Genomic DNA, 19,448 nt, shown 5'->3' with positions numbered 1-19,448 from the left:
GCAATATAAAAAGCCGAAAAACATCCTACTTAGGACATGTAATGCGTAATGAAAAATATAAGCTGCTCCAAGCCATTATTCAAACAACTATAGAGGGAAGAAGACCGAGAGGCAGAAAAGAAACATCATGGATAAGAAACATCCAAGAATGGACGGGTCTACAAGACGAAAGAAACCTCCTGAATGCCGCAAAGAATAGGAACCTCTCTATAATATAATAAATCATATATACATATACATGCATATTGAATTGTTAACAATGTAACACATAATTGTATGATCGCTAACACCCGAATACGGGTTGGCAAATAAAGAAGAAGAAGAAGAAACGACCAGTGGCTTTATCTGGGTTAATAGCGGTGGACTTATGGGCTTTTTAAAAAAAATTAATTCTTTATATGCAAAAGAAAGCTAAAACAAAGAATTATACAGTATAATTCGGATATAGCAAAAATCTGTTATAAGAAACTACGTTTATAACGAACAAAGTTTTATGTTCCCAAAGTTTTTTTTTAATATTTGTACACACATTTAACTTCTTAAAATGAGCACGATTATTGTCCGTAATTTCTAGCCATAGGTAACCTGGCAGGTAGCTACCTATTAGTTATCTTTACCTACGCGTTTAGTAATTTATACGTGCCAATTACCGAGGCGTGTAAATTTTGAAAACATGTGGTAACATTGGTGATTTTCATTCATGATTTCGTAAAAACATTGCCACATATAAGTGTTTTACAATTGTCAACACATTGGCAACGATCAAACAGGCAAATCCTTGGTGTAAGTAACTCGGCCGTTTTCGACCCGGTAACGTTACCTATGGATTGAAATTATGAAATTTTGCTTACACAGGGGATATCTATGAACTCATAGATAACTACGCGTAGAAATTACGGGCATATAACGAACAAAAATTGTCACCCCGCGAGTAGAATTTCTTACAATTTGTTAGGATTTACAGTTTATAAGCACAAGCGGATAGCGACGAATTTAAGCACTCTTTTTTAAATATGTTAATATATAATATTTAAAAGTAAACTTTAATAAGAATATTATAGACGAACACGGTTTTAGCGAACGGCAGATATAACGAACAAATTTTGTTGTTTCTACCACCTATTCTTATTTTACCTATTTTATTCATTCCAACCTAATGAACGCGGTTAAAACCATAAAAAAGGTTATAATGAACTATAATATTGATCCGTCAAAAATTTTTATAAACATTGATATATTTAAAATATTGATTCGCGAAGAGATCTTTATAAATATTTTTTTTTAAAAGAAACAGATAAACCGCGCAATCATGATGCCTAGGTGGAACGTATTACAGATATAATTAACAAAAATGTTGACCACGACACCTCTGTACATTTTTAAAACACATGGTGAATATATTTTTAAAGAAAATTTATTTTTAGTTCAAATCGGATGCTTTTTTTTGTGTTTAATATATTTTTCACCAAATCAAAAATTAAAAAACTAATTCTAAAAAAAATCATATAACTCAAAAAACGCAAAAAATCGCACCTTGGTATACTATGTAGTTGATTCAGAACCCTTTTCTGAAGATATTCCCGGTGTCAGAATTTCGGACAAAGTTGGACAATTTTGTAAAAGTCTATAATAACAAGTAAAAACGTATCAGTCGGACATATACCCTCAGCCTGAGTATATTGAAACAATTTTTTCCCAAAATACGTACATATGTATTTTGGGGGGTGTTAAAAATGTTGGGCGTTTGAACCGACAAAAATGTTGATTAGGATTAAAGATCAAAAGTTTTGCGGAGGAGATACTAAGAGGAATGGATCGACATTGACCGTTATGGAAGTGGATCTCCAGCCACAACATATGGCGCCATAGGGGGTTTTTACACTCTTCGTGCTGTTTTCTCAAGAAGTATGGACTTGCCCCTGAAAAAACGTTTACCATCGTAATTGAGGCAGCGAATGCAAGTTGCTTCAACAAAAATCAAAGTGTTTCGATATCAGGTCTTAAAGTGAACTTATCCGAAATTTTGTGTGGGAGGTACCGGATGGAGTGGACAAATATAGTCCATATTTGAACCTGATCTATATCTGGTAGATATATTAGGATGTGTAAAGTATAGACCAATTCGGCCACTCCCTTCAAGAGTTAACGTACGAACAATTTTTACGATCACTTTTGAACTTTTGTGGGGGAGGTACCTGAAGGTGCTTCAAAGTCAAACTATGTTTGGACAAAATATTACTAAGGCCAAATGTTGGACCGAACCGGCAGATCCGTTCGAGAGTTATCTTGCGCTCCAACCACCTCAAACGGTGTCATAGGGTTTTTTTTTTGCAACTTTCATGCTATTTTCTCAGGAAGTATGGACTTGCCCCTGATGAAACTTGTATCGTCGTATGGAGGGCAGTGAATACAAATTGCTAAAACAAAAATCAAAGCGATTCGAGAGATGGCCCTAAACTGAACTTTTCCGAAATTTTGTGTGGAAGGTACCCGAAGGAGTGGACCTATTGAGACCATATTGGAACCTCATATTACTCTAATAGAAAGTTTACGCTAGACAAAGTATGGACCAAATCGGAAACTCCCTTCAAGAGTTATCGTGCGCACAAACTTTCCGAACATTTACGAACTTATGTGGGGGAGGTACCGGAAGGAGTGGACCGATGCAGCTCATCTTCGAACTTAAACTAAGTTTGGGCAAAATATTACGAAAGCCAAAATTTGAACTGAATCGGTTCATCCGTTCGAGAGTTATCGTGCGCTCCAGCCAGCAGGACAGACAGACGGACGGACATGGCTAGATCGACTCCAAATTGTCTGAAACACATTTCGTCCAAACATACTTGGAGTCAAAAACCATTATTTCGATGAGGCACATTTTCATCGTATCAAAGTGTATATACCCTCCATAGCCTAAAGGAAATATCTACAGTTGAACCTTGATTATCCGTGAATCGATTATCCGGGAACCTCCATTATCCGGGATAAAAAAGAAATGTTGGTATTTTTTCCATTTCCTCTATTTCTCATTATAAAAAACTTCATTATCCGGGAGTAAAAGCACACATTCCACTTAATTGGATTAAGCAAACAAAAGGTGAACGAAAGAAAAGTGGAAATTCTTCCGTATTACACAAGAAAACTATGGGGCAAAGTCAATTCAGATGAATCTGATAATGATTATGATGTATCCTTCTAAAACTTGGTGGATTATTTGTTAAATATAGGGGGTTATCATGAAAGGCAATTCCCCGTGAATTTTTTCACTTTCTCCCTTAAGTTGCAACGGCGGAAAGACAAAACTCACGGGGAAATTTCATTCATGATAACCCCCATAATAATAATTGCATACCTTATTGTTATTGCCCAATACTATGCCTCCGGTCCCGACCATCACGGATAATCGAGGTCCGACGGTATATCCGTTCAAAAGTTACAGAATTTTTACCAGGAAAAACGATTCCGAACCACTGTGTGTCGCTAAATCCACTGTTCACCACACGACTGAAATGAGGCTTCCCCTGAACTTATTTAAAACACTGGTGCTATAGCAGTTAATGATGATATTTTTGAAACAACGTTTTAATGTATTTTTGGGCAATGGCAGATACCACTGCGAATTGGTAATTTCGTCAGGATCACAGGTGACACTATATTCCAAATGTCATCTGTTTTATCCAACACGTCGGCCGACCGCTTTACAAATGTTATCATCTCCAAATATAGTTTGTGTGCGTGTAAGGTGACACTACTACATATTTGATCTCATACCCATACTCCTTCACACGTACAACAGCCCAGCAAACCAAATGTCTGATGTCCGACACGTCTGAACAATTTCGGGAGCAAAGTCGTTCAGATTTCGTTCCGATTTCTAAACGATTTTTCTGAGAAGAAATAGTTTAGATTTTGTACCGATTTCGTTCGGATTTCGAAACGAATGTCGGAAAGAAATTTCTTTTCCGAATTTACCAAGGATTTTCTTCGGATTTCGTTACGAAATCGATCCGATATCGCTCCGACATTTCGTTCCGAAATTATGTCAACCACTTCATACAACTTTCGTTAAGATATCGTTACGATTTCGGATCAGATATTGGACGGATCGTCCGAATTTCGTTCCGATTTCGTTACGATGTCGGTACGATTGGTTTGCTGGGAGATTAATCATAAACAAGGCGTTTCCATTCTCTATCATCACCACCATCATTGTGAACAAAGTCTTCTCCACCACTACCCCCACCTTACTACTTTCATAAATAAATTCCAACACGTATTTTTAAGGTTTTCATAAAATGTGTATTTTTATTTGAAATTGAATTTAAGTTTGCAAATTTATTTTAGTTTTTTTTATTTTCTTTAGCTTTTCTTCTTTCCCTTTTAAGTTTTTTTTGTTGGTTTTTTGATTTATAATAAATGAAATATTACTTTTGAATAGCATCTAAATTTTGCATTAGCCTTTCGTTTTGTGTTTTTAGAAAACTATTTTAGCCATTTGTGTGTGAAATAAATGAAAGAAACAGAAAACAGAACTTGTCCCCAGTGTGCCGTTTGTCGCTCAGTTTTCATTGCATTAAAAAGCGTTTTCCAAAATTCAAAAAACAAAGGCTATTTCCAATCCAATTACCATTTTAGCTTTCGGTGATATTTCATCATCATTATTATAAACTTTCTTCCTCTCCACCCAATAGTTTTGCGTTTTGTGTTACTGATTCAACATCTACATTTTCTTAAATAGATATTTTGGTTTTGGATAATAAATTTGATATATTGATGTGGTATTTTGAAGCAGTTTCTTTTTTTCTTCTTAAATTTGTTTTGTGTGGAAAACTAAAACGGCGGCTAAGTTTTGACGACTAGTGTTCAAATATTTCCAATTTTATGTGGAGGCACGAGAGTTTAGATATTAAACACGTTCCAAATAGGCATTTTTACTTCGTTGCAGTTGCAGTAGTTCTCTCGAAAACCTCCTTAGCAAATTTCTTCATCATCCATCCTTCATCCATCCATCACAGCAAATGTGTAAAGAAACAATAATATTATAAATATTTTTAGTTGTTGTTGTTGTTGTTTTTCTTCTTCTATTACTTAATTGATTTACGAAGTTGTTGTGTTTTTCTTTTGGGGTTTTCTTTCATTTCTTTTATTTAACAGGCACATCCACCCTCAGGATCCTTTTGTTCATTCTGTTGTCCCAACTGTATATCCTGCATGGCATCCGATGGCTTATTATCGGCTGCTGAATCCATGCCCGGCAAGGCTGCAGCCACACGTCGGAACAACAACTTGACATTATAACCCGACTTGGCACTTGTCTCAATAAACATAACATTCAATTCCTTGGCCTTGCGTTCACCCTCTTCGGTGGAGACCAAACGTTTGTCAGCCAAATCGGTTTTATTTCCAACCAACATTATTATGACATCACTACCCCTTTCGGTGCGCACATCATCGATCCACTTGGAAGTTTGATAAAATGAATTGGTATTGGTAATGTCATAGACCACCACGGCCACTGTGGAATCCCTTATGTAGGAGGGTATCAATGAACGAAAACGTTCCTGACCTGCCGTATCCCACAGCTGTAGACGCACCGTGCGATCTTCCAAATACATTGTCTTCGAGAGAAAATCAATACCAATGGTGGCCTGATAGGTGTTGTCGAACGAGTCATACATGAAACGAGTGATTAACGATGTCTTACCAACACTCTGTTCCCCCAGGAATACCAATTTGAATTTACGCAAGGGATTGCCAAAATCACCAGATGACATAGTTGCCTGGGGCAATGGTGAGTGGGGATTTGGTGACATGTTGTTTTAGTTTTTCTTTTGTCTTCTTTTCCACCGAAAAAAATTAATAATCTGTGTTTTGCAACTTCTTCTCTCCAAAAATCTTTTTACTTCACGTGGAAATTAAAATTTTTGGAGTAAGAAAAAAAACTTTATCCGTTTTTGCGTTTTTTTATATTTTTTTCTTTTGCTGCTAGCTCACTTATAGATTTTTCCCAACAAGGAGGAGTTTGCTGACCTCTTACGTTTAGTTTAGTATTACTTCTTGCTGGGCGAATGTATAAAATATGAATAACCATACACAACGAAAAAAGAAACGAGCGAGTACAAGGAATACAAAAGGATAAGGGAAGAAAGAAGTTTCCATCATATTCCATATGGCAACACTGTTTGGGTTGTTACGGCACCATCAAAAGTGGTGGTTAAAGGAACAAACATCTGTATGTCTCTTCGAGGACATTCGAGTAACGGTAAGTAGGGTGTTGTTGTTTGCGTGAGAACAACAATGACACAAAATAATTTTTGTATGGCAATGACATAGTACAGTGTGGGCCATATAAATGGAAAACGTAGCAATGTGAATCAGACTAATACCCTAGACAGACGGCAACGTTAATTTGCATTAAGATGGGCATTATATTTTAAACTGACAGACAGTTTCTGCATTTACGAAACAGCTGTTTGCTGGTAAACAACTGTTTTGTTGTTGTTTGCAATGCAAATTGTGTCTCAGAGCATGAATATGCTCTCACTCCTACATGAATATGGGCTCTCTTTTACAGCATTGCCATTTGAAATACCTAAATTCAGATTTAATTCCCTTTGATTTTGTGCATTAAGAATATGGATAGTGCACGAATTAATTTGAATTAAGGCAGTTAATGCAAATTAACGCTGCCGTCTGTCTAGGGTATTAAACAACGTTATAGCTCATTTAGACTAGCCATAAATCCTCAACTGGATTTAATAAATCCAGTACAAATCTCATTGCATTTAGATCAGCGACGACCACAGAAATACAACCAAAGCGAAGACATGTATGAACGTATGAGTGAAAAAAGCAACAACCACATTATGTTTTTGTTTGTATTCATTCAATTACACTGTATGTGAGAGAGAGAAGCAAATGCAAAAACAACTCAGTGGGCGCCCTCACTATACGATCTAAGCCAGAGTGAGGCAGAGAACATTTTTGGGTCTCTCTTGTGCTCTCAATGAGCGTAAATTTGTTGTTGTTCACAACGTGTTAGCATCTACACAGGCTGTGAGCGATAACAAACCTCAGCCGGGGCAGCCGGGCTCTGCTGTGAAGATTTTTATTTCATAAATAATGGCCTTCGTCCTAAACAGACAATAATAAATAAAAATCTTCACAGCAGAGCCCGGCTGCCCCGGCTGAGGTTTGAACCTGGGTTCTCTCCAACAAACAGACAATGTTGTCGAGATCTCAGCGTTCTAAGCCACTGCCAATGTATCATATCAACAAACTAGTCGACATGATGCCAATGTATCATATCTTCAAAAACTGAAGGCATTACAATTCATGAAGGAAACCCCCCTTCGATTGTATATGTGTATGTATTGAGAAAATGATTCCTAGACAAGACACTAGGGTGACTTGATAAAGAAAAAGACTTCCATAAATACTTCATAATTACAAAAAATTGTAAAAATGTTTGTATAAATAGAAGTTATCAAAATCAGCCTTTGTCTTCTAACCATTAGCATTCAAATACGCCTGATGAGCCTGGCTTAAACCACCAGGCGAAACGATCGTAGCGTAATGGTTGAGTGTGTGGTATTTCGCTAGAATTCATTTTTCAATACAAAACTCCTTAGGCCATATTAGCTCGATTAATCCAATTAAATTATTTTTGTTGTAGCAATTCACCGATGCATCTACCTTGTTTCTGTTGCCAGCTTGCAAATTTTGTATTTTCTAGCAACATGTTGCAAAAACAGAGTTGTATACGAGGATTTATGCCGGATTTAAAACAAATCCACTCAATACGAGGATTTATTTTTGTATGGAAAATCTGGTAGATTATCGCCGGATTTAGCAAATAATTCCTAATAATGTGTTAAATCCGGCCTATTAAAATATTCCCAGCAAAAAAGTCCTCCCAAAATCATGGGTTTTGTAAGGGATTTTTGGCAGCCGTAAAAACTTACAAACCCACTTTCTTCCCCATTATTTTTACAAGGGCATTTCGCACTCAGTTTCTACTTATTTTATGACCACTAGAATAACTAGTTATTCTGTGGTCACTAGAAGTTGGTAAGTAAGGTGAAAAATTATATTTTTAGAACAGTTGATGTAGAGAAATTGTTTTTAATTTCATCACACTTCTTAATTTTATTTTATTTCGCTGTCTGCCCGAGCTGATCCTACGAACCCTCTGATTTCTAGCCAAAGACACTACACACTGTGCCACGCACACAAATATCAAGGGTTGCTTAAGAACTTAAATCTGCAGTGCACATGTGCACCACGAACTGTTATTTTTTAATTAAAAAAAACTCGCGTGCCGATGGTGAGCGTTGAACACACAACCCTAGGATTTGTAGTCGGACACACACACACTGTACCACCGTCCTCATTACTCAGTGAGGAGTAAAGTAAGTAGGTTTGCCTTGTACATTTTTTAAGAACTAACCCGTTACTTTTCAGATTACTTTTAATGCGAAAAGAAGCTTGTTTACATTACTTTGTAATGGGTTACGTAATGACTAAAGGATCCGAATTTTTGCTGGGATTATGCCTGATTTAGACTATTCATAAATCCTCCATTGGATTTAATAAATGCAGTACAAACTCTTTATTTGATTTTTTTTTCATTTCCTTCTTCTAATTTCTGTTTTTGTTATTTGGCTTGCCAATCACATTTGACATTTAGCAAAAGATGACAGTTGTGTAAAGGAAAAGTTGCTGAAAAAATGTTTCAGCAACATTTAGTATGTAAAAAGACACACCTAATACTTGCAACTTTTGGTACTTTTCTAGCAACATGTTGCAAAAAACAGAGTTGTATAGCAGGATTAAAAACAAATCCACTCCATCCGAGGATTTATTTTTGTATGGTAAATCTGGTAGATTATGGCCGTATTTAGCAAATAAAACCTCATAATGCGCTAAATTCGGCTAATGAAGTCATATCTAAATGACCTATTTGTCTTGGATATCTAAATGGCCTATTTGTCCCTAGATTGATAGAATTTGGGGCCATCTCCAGTTCTAGGAAATTGGCTGATGCTGTGACATTAACCTAGGATCTACTCGAGTTATTTGAGTAGGTTTGGCAGGGCAGTTCAAAAGGTGTGTGTCCGCAGTGTGTCGTGCGGGCCTGTGGCGCATGTTGGGCAGATGTTTTGCACGGTGTCATCGATCATTGCTCTATAGGAATTCAGACCGCTACACAATTTCTTTACATTGTCGTTACAGCGGACGCTCCTCAGCTGCTATGAATGGGGGATGTTCTCCGGGGCCCGCACTCACACAATAGTTGTTTAAGGCATCTGAGACTGCATTTGTGGGAATGCTATTTAAACCTGCTCGTTCTCTCTTATAACGTTGGACCTCTCTTTCTAGATCATGAAGATCCCTCCTGGCATGGTTCGGTTAGGGGATCCTATCCACGATATGGTGGTTTGGATGGCTCTCACTGTAACAGCCGAGCAAGTACTGCAAAGAAAGTATGCCATTTTGTTGTTGTACTGGAAGAATCTTTGTCTCCTCATGTAGATGTTACACTGAAGACATGAGGAGACACCCTTTTGCAGTTTTGAAAGCAGATTGATTGAATATTTTTTAAGGGTGTTGCACTTATGTTCACGGATAGAACTAGTGTCGCATATCTTGCCAACCCCAAGTGCTGCCGGCTAGAGACTTGAGGACCTTGTTTTCAATTTGTCGCAGATAGCTGTGGCATGCGCCGACGACGTGAACATACTGTCGAATATCTTGCGGTAGTTAGTGGCTGGATTTCTTTTACCATCGCCCAGAACATTCAACCCTCTTGAAAAGAGTGGCGGTAAATTTAGCCGAGGATATTTTCATGTTCCTCACGCGGAAAAATGTGGTATGATCGAACAAACAGGAGTTCAGTCTTTCACAATAGACATCAGAGAAGCTACTGGACGGCAAGATCAATCATCCGCATACCTTATTATCTCAATGCCGTCTGGAGGGGGTGAAATACAGGAGAGGTAGAGGTTAAACAGTGGCAGAGATATCACCCCACCTTGGAGACCTACCTGTTTCACTCTACTTATAATAATAATAATAATTGTTCCACAAACATCCCAGGCGGGACAGGGGAGACTTCTCTCATATCAACGAGTGCACCCCGATTCATATTACCTCTATGATATGGGACCTACTGTTTATAGCCGAGTCCGAACGGCGTGTCTTAAGACACCACTTGTAGAGAAGTTGTACAAGGCTGAAATACTCAGAAAATGTCGCCACCATTACTGAGGGGTATTTTGCCACCGTTGAAAAGTGTTTGATGTTGACTGGCAGGGGAATCGAACCCACGACCTTTAGCGTGCAAGGCGGGTGTGCATACCATTGCACCACGGTGGCACCCATTGCACCACGGTGGCTACTTAGTGATCCTGAATTCCAAGTATGAAGGATTATCCAACGTTTCAAACTTGGCTGGAGGGTAGTCTGTTCGAAGACTTTTGATAAAGACTTTTGATAAGTCAAGCGCCACCTTCACGGTTCTATTACACGGCTTGTTGTGACCGAGTCCCCGGGTAATATGTGTGGAGATGGCGTGTAGCGCTGTTGCATTGCTGTGCTGCTTACAGAACCCATGCTGAAAATCGGCAACTGCGTAGCTATTTCTGAATCTCAAGATTTTTTGCTACATGCAAAATCGATCTGTACGATTCAACTTTGCTGGCATCCTTGCCACCCTAGACCCTTCCTGATAGAAATGGTGCTTATATAGAACTTTTTTGAAAGCAAGAGTGCTACTATATACCCTTTCTAAAAGAAAGGGTGCTTCTATAGATACATTCTGAAAGCAAGTTGCTTCAATAGTCCCACTCTGAAAGGAAGGGTGCTTCTATAGACCATTTCTGAAAGAAAGGGTGCTTCTATAGACCCTTTCTAAAAGAAAGGGTGCTTCTATAGACCCTTTCTAAAACAAAGGGTGCTTCTATAGACCCTTTCTAAAAGAAAGGGTGCTTCTATAGACCCTTTCTACAAGAAAGGTTGCTTCTATAGACCCTTCCTATAAGAAAGGGTGCTTTTTATAGAGCCTTTCTAAATAAAAGGGTGCTCCTATAGACCCTTTCTGAATAAAAGGGTGCTCCTATACACCCTTTCTGAATAAAAGGGTGCTCCTATAGACCCTTTCTGAATAAAAGGGTGCTCCTATACACCCTTTCTGAATAAAAGGGTGCTACTATAGACCCTTTCTGAATAAAAGGGTGCTTCTATAGACCCTTTCTGAAAGAAAGGGTGCTTCTATAGACCCTTTCTGAAAGAAAGCGTGCTTCTATAGACCCTTTCTGAATGAAAGGGTGCTTCTATAGACCCTTTCTGAATGAAAGGGTGCTTCTATAGACCCTTTCTGAATGAAAGGGTGCTTCTATAGACCCTTTCTAAATGAAAGGGTTCTTCTATAGACCCTTTCTGAATGAAATTGTGCTTCTATAGACCCTTTCTGAATGAAAGGGTGCTTCTATAGACCCTTTCTGAGTGAAAGGGTGCTTCTATAGACCCTTTCTGAATGAAAGTGTGCTTCTATAGACCCTTTCTAAATGAAAGGGTCCTTCTATAGACCCTCTCTGAATGAAAGGGTCCTTCTATAGACCCTTTCTGAATGAAAGGGTGCTTCTATAGACCCTTTCTGAATGAAAGGGTGCTTCTATAGACCCTTTCTGAATGAAAGGGTGCTTCTATAGACCCTTTCTGAATGAAAGGGTGCTTCTATAGACCTTTTCTAAATGAAAGGGTCCTTCTATAGACCCTTTCTGAATGAAAGGGTGCTTCTATAGACCCTTTCTGAATGAAAGGGTGCTTCTATAGACCCTTTCTGAGTGAAAGGGTGCTTCTATAGACCCTTTCTGAATGAAAGGGTGCTTCTATAGACCCTTTCTGAATGAAAGGGTGCTTCTATAGACCTTTTCTAAATGAAAGGGTCCTTCTATAGACCCTTTCTGAATGAAAGGGTGCTTCTATAGACCCTTTCTCATTGAAAGGGTGCTTCTATAGCCCCTTTCTTAATGAAAGGGTGCTTCTATAGACCCTTTCTGAATGAAAGGGTGCTTCTATAGAACCTTTCTGAATGAAAGGGTGCTTCTATAGACCCTTTCTCAATGAAAGGGTGCTTCTATAGCCCCTTTCTGAATGAAAGGGTGCTTCTATAGACCCTTTCTCAATGAAAGGGTGCTTCTATAGACCCTTTCTCAATGAAAGGGTGCTTCTATAGACCCTTTCTCAATGAAAGGGTGCTTCTATAGACCCTTTCTCAATGAAAGGGTGCTTCTATAGACCCTTTCTCAATGAAAGGGTGCTTCTATAGACCCTTTCTGAATGAAAGGGTGCTTCTATAGACTCTTTCTGAGTGAAAGGGTGCTTCTATAGACCCTTTCTGAATGAAAGGGTGCTTCTATACACCCTTTCTGAATGAAAGGGTGCTTCTATACACCCTTTCTGAATGAAAGGGTGCTTCTATAGACCCTTTCTGAATGAAAGGGTGCTTCTATAGACCCTTTCTGAATGAAAGGGTGCTTCTATAGACCCTTTCTGAATGAAAGGGTGCTTCTATAGACCCTTTCTGAATGAAAGGGTGCTTCTATAGACCCTTTCTGAATGAAAGGGTGCTTCTATAGACCCTTTCTGAATGAAAGGGTGCTTGTATAGACCCTTTCTGAATGAAACGGTGCTTCTATAGACCCTTTCTGAATGAAAGGGTGCTTCTATAGACCCTTTCTGAATGAAAGGGTGCTTCTATAGACCCTTTCTGAATGAAAGGGTGCTTCTATAGACCCTTTCTGAATGAAAGGGTGCTTCTATAGACCCTTTCTGAATGAAAGGGTGCTTCTATAGACCCTTTCTGAATGAAAGGGTGCTTCTATAGACCCTTTCTGAATGAAAGGGTGCTTCTATAGACCCTTTCTGAATGAAAGGGTGCTTCTATAGACCCTTTCTGAATGAAAGGGTGCTTCTATAGACCCTTTCTGAATGAAAGGGTGCTTCTATAGACCCTTTCTGAATGAAAGGGTGCTTCTATAGACCCTTTCTGAATGAAAGGGTGCTTCTATAGACCCTTTCTGAATGAAAGGGTGCTTCTATAGACCCTTTCTGAATGAAAGGGTGCTTCTATAGACCCTTTCTGAATGAAAGGGTGCCTCTATAGACCCTTTCTGTATGAAAGGGTGCTTCTATAGACCCTTTCTGAATGAAAGGGTGCTTCTATAGACGCTTTCTGAATGAAAGGGTGCTTCTATAGACCCTTTCTGAAAGAAAGCGTGCTTATATAGACCCTTTCTGAAAAAAAGCGTGCTTTTATAGAGCCTTTCTGAAAGAAAGCGTGCTTCTATAGACCCTTTCTGAAAGAAAGCGTGCTTATATAGACCCTTTCTGAAAAAAGCGTGCTTTTATAGAGCCTTTCTGAAAGAAAGCGTGCTTCTATAGACCCTTTCTGAAAGAAAGCGTGCTTATATAGACCCTTTCTGAAAAAAGCGTGCTTTTATAGAGCCTTTCTGAAAGAAAGCGTGCTTCTATAGACCCTTTCTGAAAGAAAGCGTGCTTATATAGACCCTTTCTGAAAAAAGCGTGCTTCTATAGACCCTTTCTGAAAGAAAGGGTGATTCTTCTGATATCTTAACAAAATTGTCGATGGGAATATACAATTTATTCTAAAATAATACAAAGGATCTATGGGTTAGCCTCTACTGTAATCATATCATGTGCAGCAATGTTGCCATATTCAAATATTTTGTTGCAGCATTGCAAGTTCATACGACTGATTTCGCCAATGTTGCCATGTAAAAATAAAATAAAATCTATTCTCAAAATAATTTGTTTGATTTCCGGTCTAAAGACTCTGTGAAATCATTTAAATCAAATATTTTATTAGTTATTCTGAATTTAATATCTTTTAAACAATTTAAACAATTATCACATCCAATATATTGGATGACTTCTGAGAGCTATTGACACAAAATGAGTCTGCGCAGTACAAAAGGATTTTACAGTTTTTGACATTTCATTTTCATGTCCTTTTTTTTGGTTACAAACAGAGAGGATGAGAAAAGGACACTAGGTTAGTATTGATTTTTTTAAGATAAACGTCAGTCGAGCACTTGCAGAAAAAACAAAAACAACACAAGCCAATACACACCGTATACAAAATATTTTTTGTGTGCGTGTAGAATCCTTAGATTCTTCGATTAGAAGTAGTGAAACTGCATTTCCATGTAACTTCCAAGGAATAGCTAGCATTGTCTTCCAAAAAAGAAATATTCCATAGAAAAAGAAGACCCACCCGCATCAAAAGCTATTGAATGCTTATTGAATCCTATCGCAAATATATTGTTGAGCTTGTGACACAGTGCAGTATGAAGCGTCAGAATGTTAGGACGCTTTCATTGGTGGTATGTACCTTTACGTATTTGTTAATTGGAGCAGCTGTTTTCGATAGTTTGGAATCGGATTTTGAATCGAAACGTTGGGATTTCCTACAAGCAGTGAAAAATAACTTCATGAAAAAATACAATGTAACGGCAGAGGATTTTCGTATGATGGAAATTGTGATAATTGAAAATAAACCGCATAAAGCCGGTCCCCAATGGAAATTTGCGGGGGCATTTTATTTTGCCACTGTGGTACTGGCTATGATTGGTTATGGCCATTCGACACCGGTTACCATTGGCGGTAAGGCGTTTTGTATGGCCTATGCAATGGTGAGTAGGAGAACAAAAAAAGCCACCACCACATGAGGTATCATTTTTCTACTCTTCTTCTGTTTACAGGTTGGTATACCTTTGGGCCTGGTCATGTTCCAATCGATTGGTGAACGTTTAAATAAATTTGCCTCGGTCATCATTAGACGGGCCAAACGTTATATGCACTGCAGTCACACGGAGGCAACTGAAATGAATCTGATGTTGGCCACGGGAATGTTATCGTCGATAATTATTACCACAGGAGCTGCCGTGTTTTCCCGTTATGAAGGTTGGAGCTATTTTGATAGTTTCTATTATTGTTTTGTAACCCTGACCACAATTGGATTTGGAGATTATGTGGCGTTGCAGAATGATCAGGCCCTTATGAATAAACCCGGCTATGTGGCATTGAGTTTGGTTTTCATCCTCTTCGGTTTGGCTGTGGTGGCGGCTAGTATTAATTTGCTGGTGCTGCGTTTTATGACAATGTAAGTTGAATGTGGCAATATTCTGTATGTAATGACCTCGCAAAGGCCTTTTATCTAGAAAGGGTATTTTATCTATAGAAGACCTCATAAGGGTATAGAAGCACCCTTACTTTTAGAAAGGGTCTATAGATGCACCCTTACTTTGAGAAAGGGTCTATAGAAGCACCCTTTTATTTAGAAAGGGTCTATAGAAGCACCCTTTTATTTAGAAAGGGTCTATAGATGCACCCTTACTTTGAGAAAGGGTCTATAGATGCACCCTTACTTTGAGTAAGGGTCTATAGAAGCACCCTTTTATTTAGAAAGGGTCTATAGAAGCACCCTTTTATTTAGAAAGGGTCTATAGAAGCACCCTTTTATTTAGAAAGGGTCTATGGAAGCACCCTTTTATTTAGAAAGGGTATACAGAAGCACCCTTTCTTTTAGAAAGGGTCTATAGAAGCACCCTTTCTTTTAGAAAGGGTCTATAGATGCACCCTTACTTTGAGAAAGGGTCTATAGAAGCACCCTTTTATTTAGAAAGGGTCTATAGAAGCAGCCTTTCTTTTAAAAATGGTCTACAGATGCACCCTTACTTTGAGAAAGGGTATATAGAAGCACCCTTTTATTTAGAAAGGGTCTATAGTAGCACCCTTTTATTTAGAAAGAGTCTATAGAAGCACCCTTTTATTTAGAAAGGGTCTATAGAAGCACCCTTCATCTTAAAAAGGGACTATATAAACACCGTTTCTTTTAGAAAGGGTCTATAGAGGTACCCTTTCTTTTTGAAAGGGTCTATAGAAGCACCCTTCCTTTTAGAAAGGGTCTATAGAAGCGGCCTTTCTTTTTGAAAGGGTCTATAGAAGCGGCCTTTCTTTTTGAAAGGGTCTATAGAAGCACCCTTTCTTTCAGAAAGGGTCCATAGAAGCACCCTTTCTTTCAGAAAGGGTCCATAGAAGCACCCTTTCTTTTAAAAAGGGTCTATAGAAGCACCCTTTCTTTTAAAAAGGGTCTATAGATCATCCTTTCGTTTAGAAAGGGTATATAAAAGCACCCTTTTCTTTTAGAAAAGGTCCATAGAAGCACCCTTTTCTTTTAAAAAGGGTCTATAGAAGCACTCTTTATTTTAAAAAGGGTCTATAGAATAAACCTATCTTTCAGAAAGTGTCTATAGAAACACCCTCTCTTTCAGAATGGGTCTAGAGAACCACTCTCTCTTTCATAAAGGCGCCATGGAAGCGTCCCTTCTTTCAGAAAGGGTCTATAGAAGCACTCTTTCTTTCAGAAAGGGTCTATAAAAGAACCCTTTCTTTCAGAAAGGGTCTATAGAAGCACCCTTTCTTTCAGAAAGTGTCTACAGAAGCACCCTTTTCTTTTAGAAAGGGTCTATAGAAGCACTCTTTATTTTAAAAAGGGCCTATAAAAGCACCCTTTCTTTCAGAAATGGTCTATAGATTAAACCTATCTTTCAGAAAGTGTCTATAGAAACACCCTCTCTTTCAGAATGGGTCTAGAGAACCACCCTCTCTTTCATAAAGGCGTCATGGAACGTCCCTTCTTTCAGAAAGGGTCTACAGAAGCACTCTTTCTTTCAGAAAGGGTCTACAGAAGCACTCTTTCTTTCAGAAAGGGTCTATAAAAGAACCCTTTCTTTCAGAAAGGGTCTATAGAAGCACCCTTTCTTTCAGAAAGGGTCTATAGAAGCACCCTTTCTTTCAGAAAGTGTCTACAGAAGCACCCATTCTTTCAGAAAGGGTCTATAGAAGCACTCTTTCTTTCAGAAAGGGTCTATAAAAGAACCCTTTCTTTCAGAAAGGGTCTATAGAAGCACCCTTTCTTTCAGAAAGTGTCTACAGAAAAACCCATTCGTTCAGAAAGGGTCTATAGAAGTACCCATTCTTTCAGAAAGGATCTATAGAAGCACCCTCTCTTTCAGAATGGGTCTAGAGAACCACCCTCTCTTTCATAAAGGCGCCATGGAAGCGTCCCTTCTTTCAGAAAGGGTCTATAGAAGCACCCTTTCTTTCAGAAAGTGTCTACAGAAGCACCCATTCTTTCAGAAAGGGTCTATAGAAGCGCCCTTTCTTTCAGAAAGTGTATACAGAAGGACCCATTCTTTCAGAAAGGATCTATAGAAGCACCCTCTCTTTCAGAATGGGTCTAGAGAACCACCCTCTCTTTCATAAAGAGTCCATGGAAGCGTTCTTCTTTCAGACAGGGTCTATAGAAGCACTCTTTCTTTCAGAAAGTGTCTACAGAAGCACCCATTCTTTCAGAAAGGGTCTATAGAAGCACCCATTCTTTCAGAAAGGATCTATAGAAGCACCCTCTCTTTCAGAATGTGTCTGGAGAACCACCCTCTCTTTCATAAAGGCGCCATGGAAGCGTCCCTTCTTTCAGAAAGTGTCTATAGAAACACCCTTTCTTTTAGAAAGGGTTTACAGAAGCACCCATTCTTTCAGAAAGGGTCTATAGAACAACCTTCTCTTTCAGAATGGGTCTAGAGAAGCACCCTCTCTTTCAGAAAGGGTCTATAGAAGCCCGCCTTCTTTCCAAAAGGGTCTAACCCTTTCAGGAAGGGTCTACAGAAGACTGATTATGGAAGCCCTCATAGGGGTCTTCTATCTAAAGGAAGTCCTCACATAGGCCTTTTGTTTACAAAATACGTTTATAATTCGCTTTAATAAAAAGACGTTCCTTTCTCTTCCAGGCAAGCTGAAGATGCCAAACGTGATGAACAGGATGCCCAAAATTTAGCAGCAGCCAATCTACCGGTAACTTTCGATACAGAACACAGTTATAACATACATGGCAAGCTGCTAAATAGTTCCAATTATATGACGGAGTATGATGAAACTGCTTCGATATGTTCGTGCACCTGTTTGGGCGGCACCCGCTGTATGAATCATGAAACCTTCGCCGATCCTGACTTTCGGCCAACCGATATTATTGCCAGTACCATCAGTTTGAAGCGGGCCTCAGTTTGATATCAATCCATGCCGCAGTTGGCTGAATGTGATTGTTATGGCCGCCGTATGTCAGCATCGTCTCATTGTTATTTGAATTGTTGTGCCAAAAATGAAACCTCCAAATCGTCAGAATGTCTTGGTTATCGTATATTGAAATATTCTTCAGATAGTCCCAGTTTTATGAGTTATTCTTCTTAAATAGGCGCCAAAGTCAAAAAAGGAGAGCGAAAAAAAAACAAAATAAAACAAATTACAACAAAATAATTAGTTAACCCAAAGAAGAAGAAAATAGAATATCCAAAAACCCTTTACCTTGTCTTGTATTCTTCCACAAATATGTACTACATCCTGACATTAAAGAGATATAATAAAGAAGAAACTTAATTTAAAGTGTAACATTTGGAGAGACTTTTTTCATTATGTCCGGAAGCATGGGCTTGTAATCAGAATTGTAAGGAATATCTTCAATGGAAATTTCGAAACAATCCTCGAACAGTCCTTAAACTGCACTTAAGGAAAATTTGGTACTTTTGTGAGGGGGGTACCTGAAGCTGTTGTCTGATATTCATAGACCTCCTTGATATACGTTTGGAAGAAATTTCAGAATGAGTAAACTTTTGGCCAAATTGCTTATCGTGCTCTTTACTTGTTGTTGTAAGAGTATTTTATATGTTTCTATGTTCCTTCTTCTGATTAATCTGGCTTTGGGTCTATCTCCAGTTCTAGGAATGTGGCTGCTTCGATTGATTGTAACCACAGATCCGCTGGAGTTAGTTGAGTAGGATTGGCAGGGCAGATGAAAAGGTGCAGTGTGTCACACAATTCTTTAAAAATCCACGTTTTGTGGTCTGCCGGTCCATAGAAAAAATTCTTTAAAAATCCACGTTTTGTGGTCTGCCGGTCCATAGAAAAAATTCTTTAAAAATCCACGTTTTGTGGTCTGCCGGTCCATAGAAAAAATTCTTTAAAAATCCACGTTTTGTGGTCTGCCGGTCCATAGAAAAAATTCTTTAAAAATCCACGTTTTGTGGTCTGCCGGTCCATAGAAAAAATTCTTTAAAAATCCACGTTTTGTGGTCTGCCGGTCCATAGAAAAAATTCTTTAAAAATCCACGTTTTGTGGTCTGCCGGTCCATAGAAAAAATTCTTTAAAAATCCACGTTTTGTGGTCTGCCGGTCCATAGAAAAAATTCTTTAAAAATCCACGTTTTGTGGTCTGCCGGTCCATAGAAAAAATTCTTTAAAAATCCACGTTTTGTGGTCTGCCGGTCCATAGAAAAAATTCTTTAAAAATCCACGTTTTGTGGTCTGCC

The 19,448-nt window shown here is 38.5% G+C and overlaps 2 protein-coding genes across 2 annotated transcripts; one reads left to right on the top strand and one right to left on the bottom strand.

The window, feature by feature from the left end:
* Positions 1 to 4,276: 4,276 nt before the first annotated feature.
* Positions 4,277 to 5,813, bottom strand: LOC141389651 (ras-related protein Rab6-like). Its single transcript, XM_073961490.1, has one exon. It carries the CDS (start codon positions 5,811 to 5,813, stop codon positions 5,148 to 5,150), a length of 666 nt encoding a protein of 221 aa, XP_073817591.1. The 3' UTR covers positions 4,277 to 5,147.
* Positions 5,814 to 6,134: 321 nt separating this feature from the next.
* Task7 (TWIK-related acid-sensitive K[+] channel 7) lies at positions 6,135 to 18,528 on the top strand. Its single transcript, XM_073961489.1, has 4 exons — positions 6,135 to 6,262; positions 14,196 to 14,717; positions 14,787 to 15,187; positions 17,877 to 18,528. Exons 2-4 carry the CDS (start codon positions 14,319 to 14,321, stop codon positions 18,151 to 18,153), a joined length of 1,077 nt encoding a protein of 358 aa, XP_073817590.1. The 5' UTR covers positions 6,135 to 6,262; positions 14,196 to 14,318; the 3' UTR covers positions 18,154 to 18,528.
* Positions 18,529 to 19,448: the final 920 nt, after the last annotated feature.

This window comes from Musca autumnalis, unplaced genomic scaffold (assembly GCF_047663935.1).
Source record: "Musca autumnalis isolate F117 unplaced genomic scaffold, ASM4766393v1 scaffold_1, whole genome shotgun sequence".
Classification (NCBI taxonomy): domain Eukaryota; kingdom Metazoa; phylum Arthropoda; class Insecta; order Diptera; family Muscidae; genus Musca; species Musca autumnalis.
The sequence above is the reverse complement of the archived record's forward strand: the minus strand, read 5'-3'. Positions and strand labels throughout refer to the sequence as shown.

Excerpts from the sequence above, each read along its gene's own strand:
- LOC141389651 (XM_073961490.1), bottom strand. The coding sequence starts at position 5,813 with ATGTCACCAAATCCCCACTCACCATTGCCCCAGGCAACTATGTCATCT.
- Task7 (XM_073961489.1), top strand. The coding sequence starts at position 14,319 with ATGCTTATTGAATCCTATCGCAAATATATTGTTGAGCTTGTGACACAG. Across the intron at positions 14,718-14,786 it reads TTTGTATGGCCTATGCAATG|GTTGGTATACCTTTGGGCCT; the intron begins GTGAGTAGGAGA and ends TTCTGTTTACAG. Across the intron at positions 15,188-17,876 it reads GTGCTGCGTTTTATGACAAT|GCAAGCTGAAGATGCCAAAC; the intron begins GTAAGTTGAATG and ends TTTCTCTTCCAG.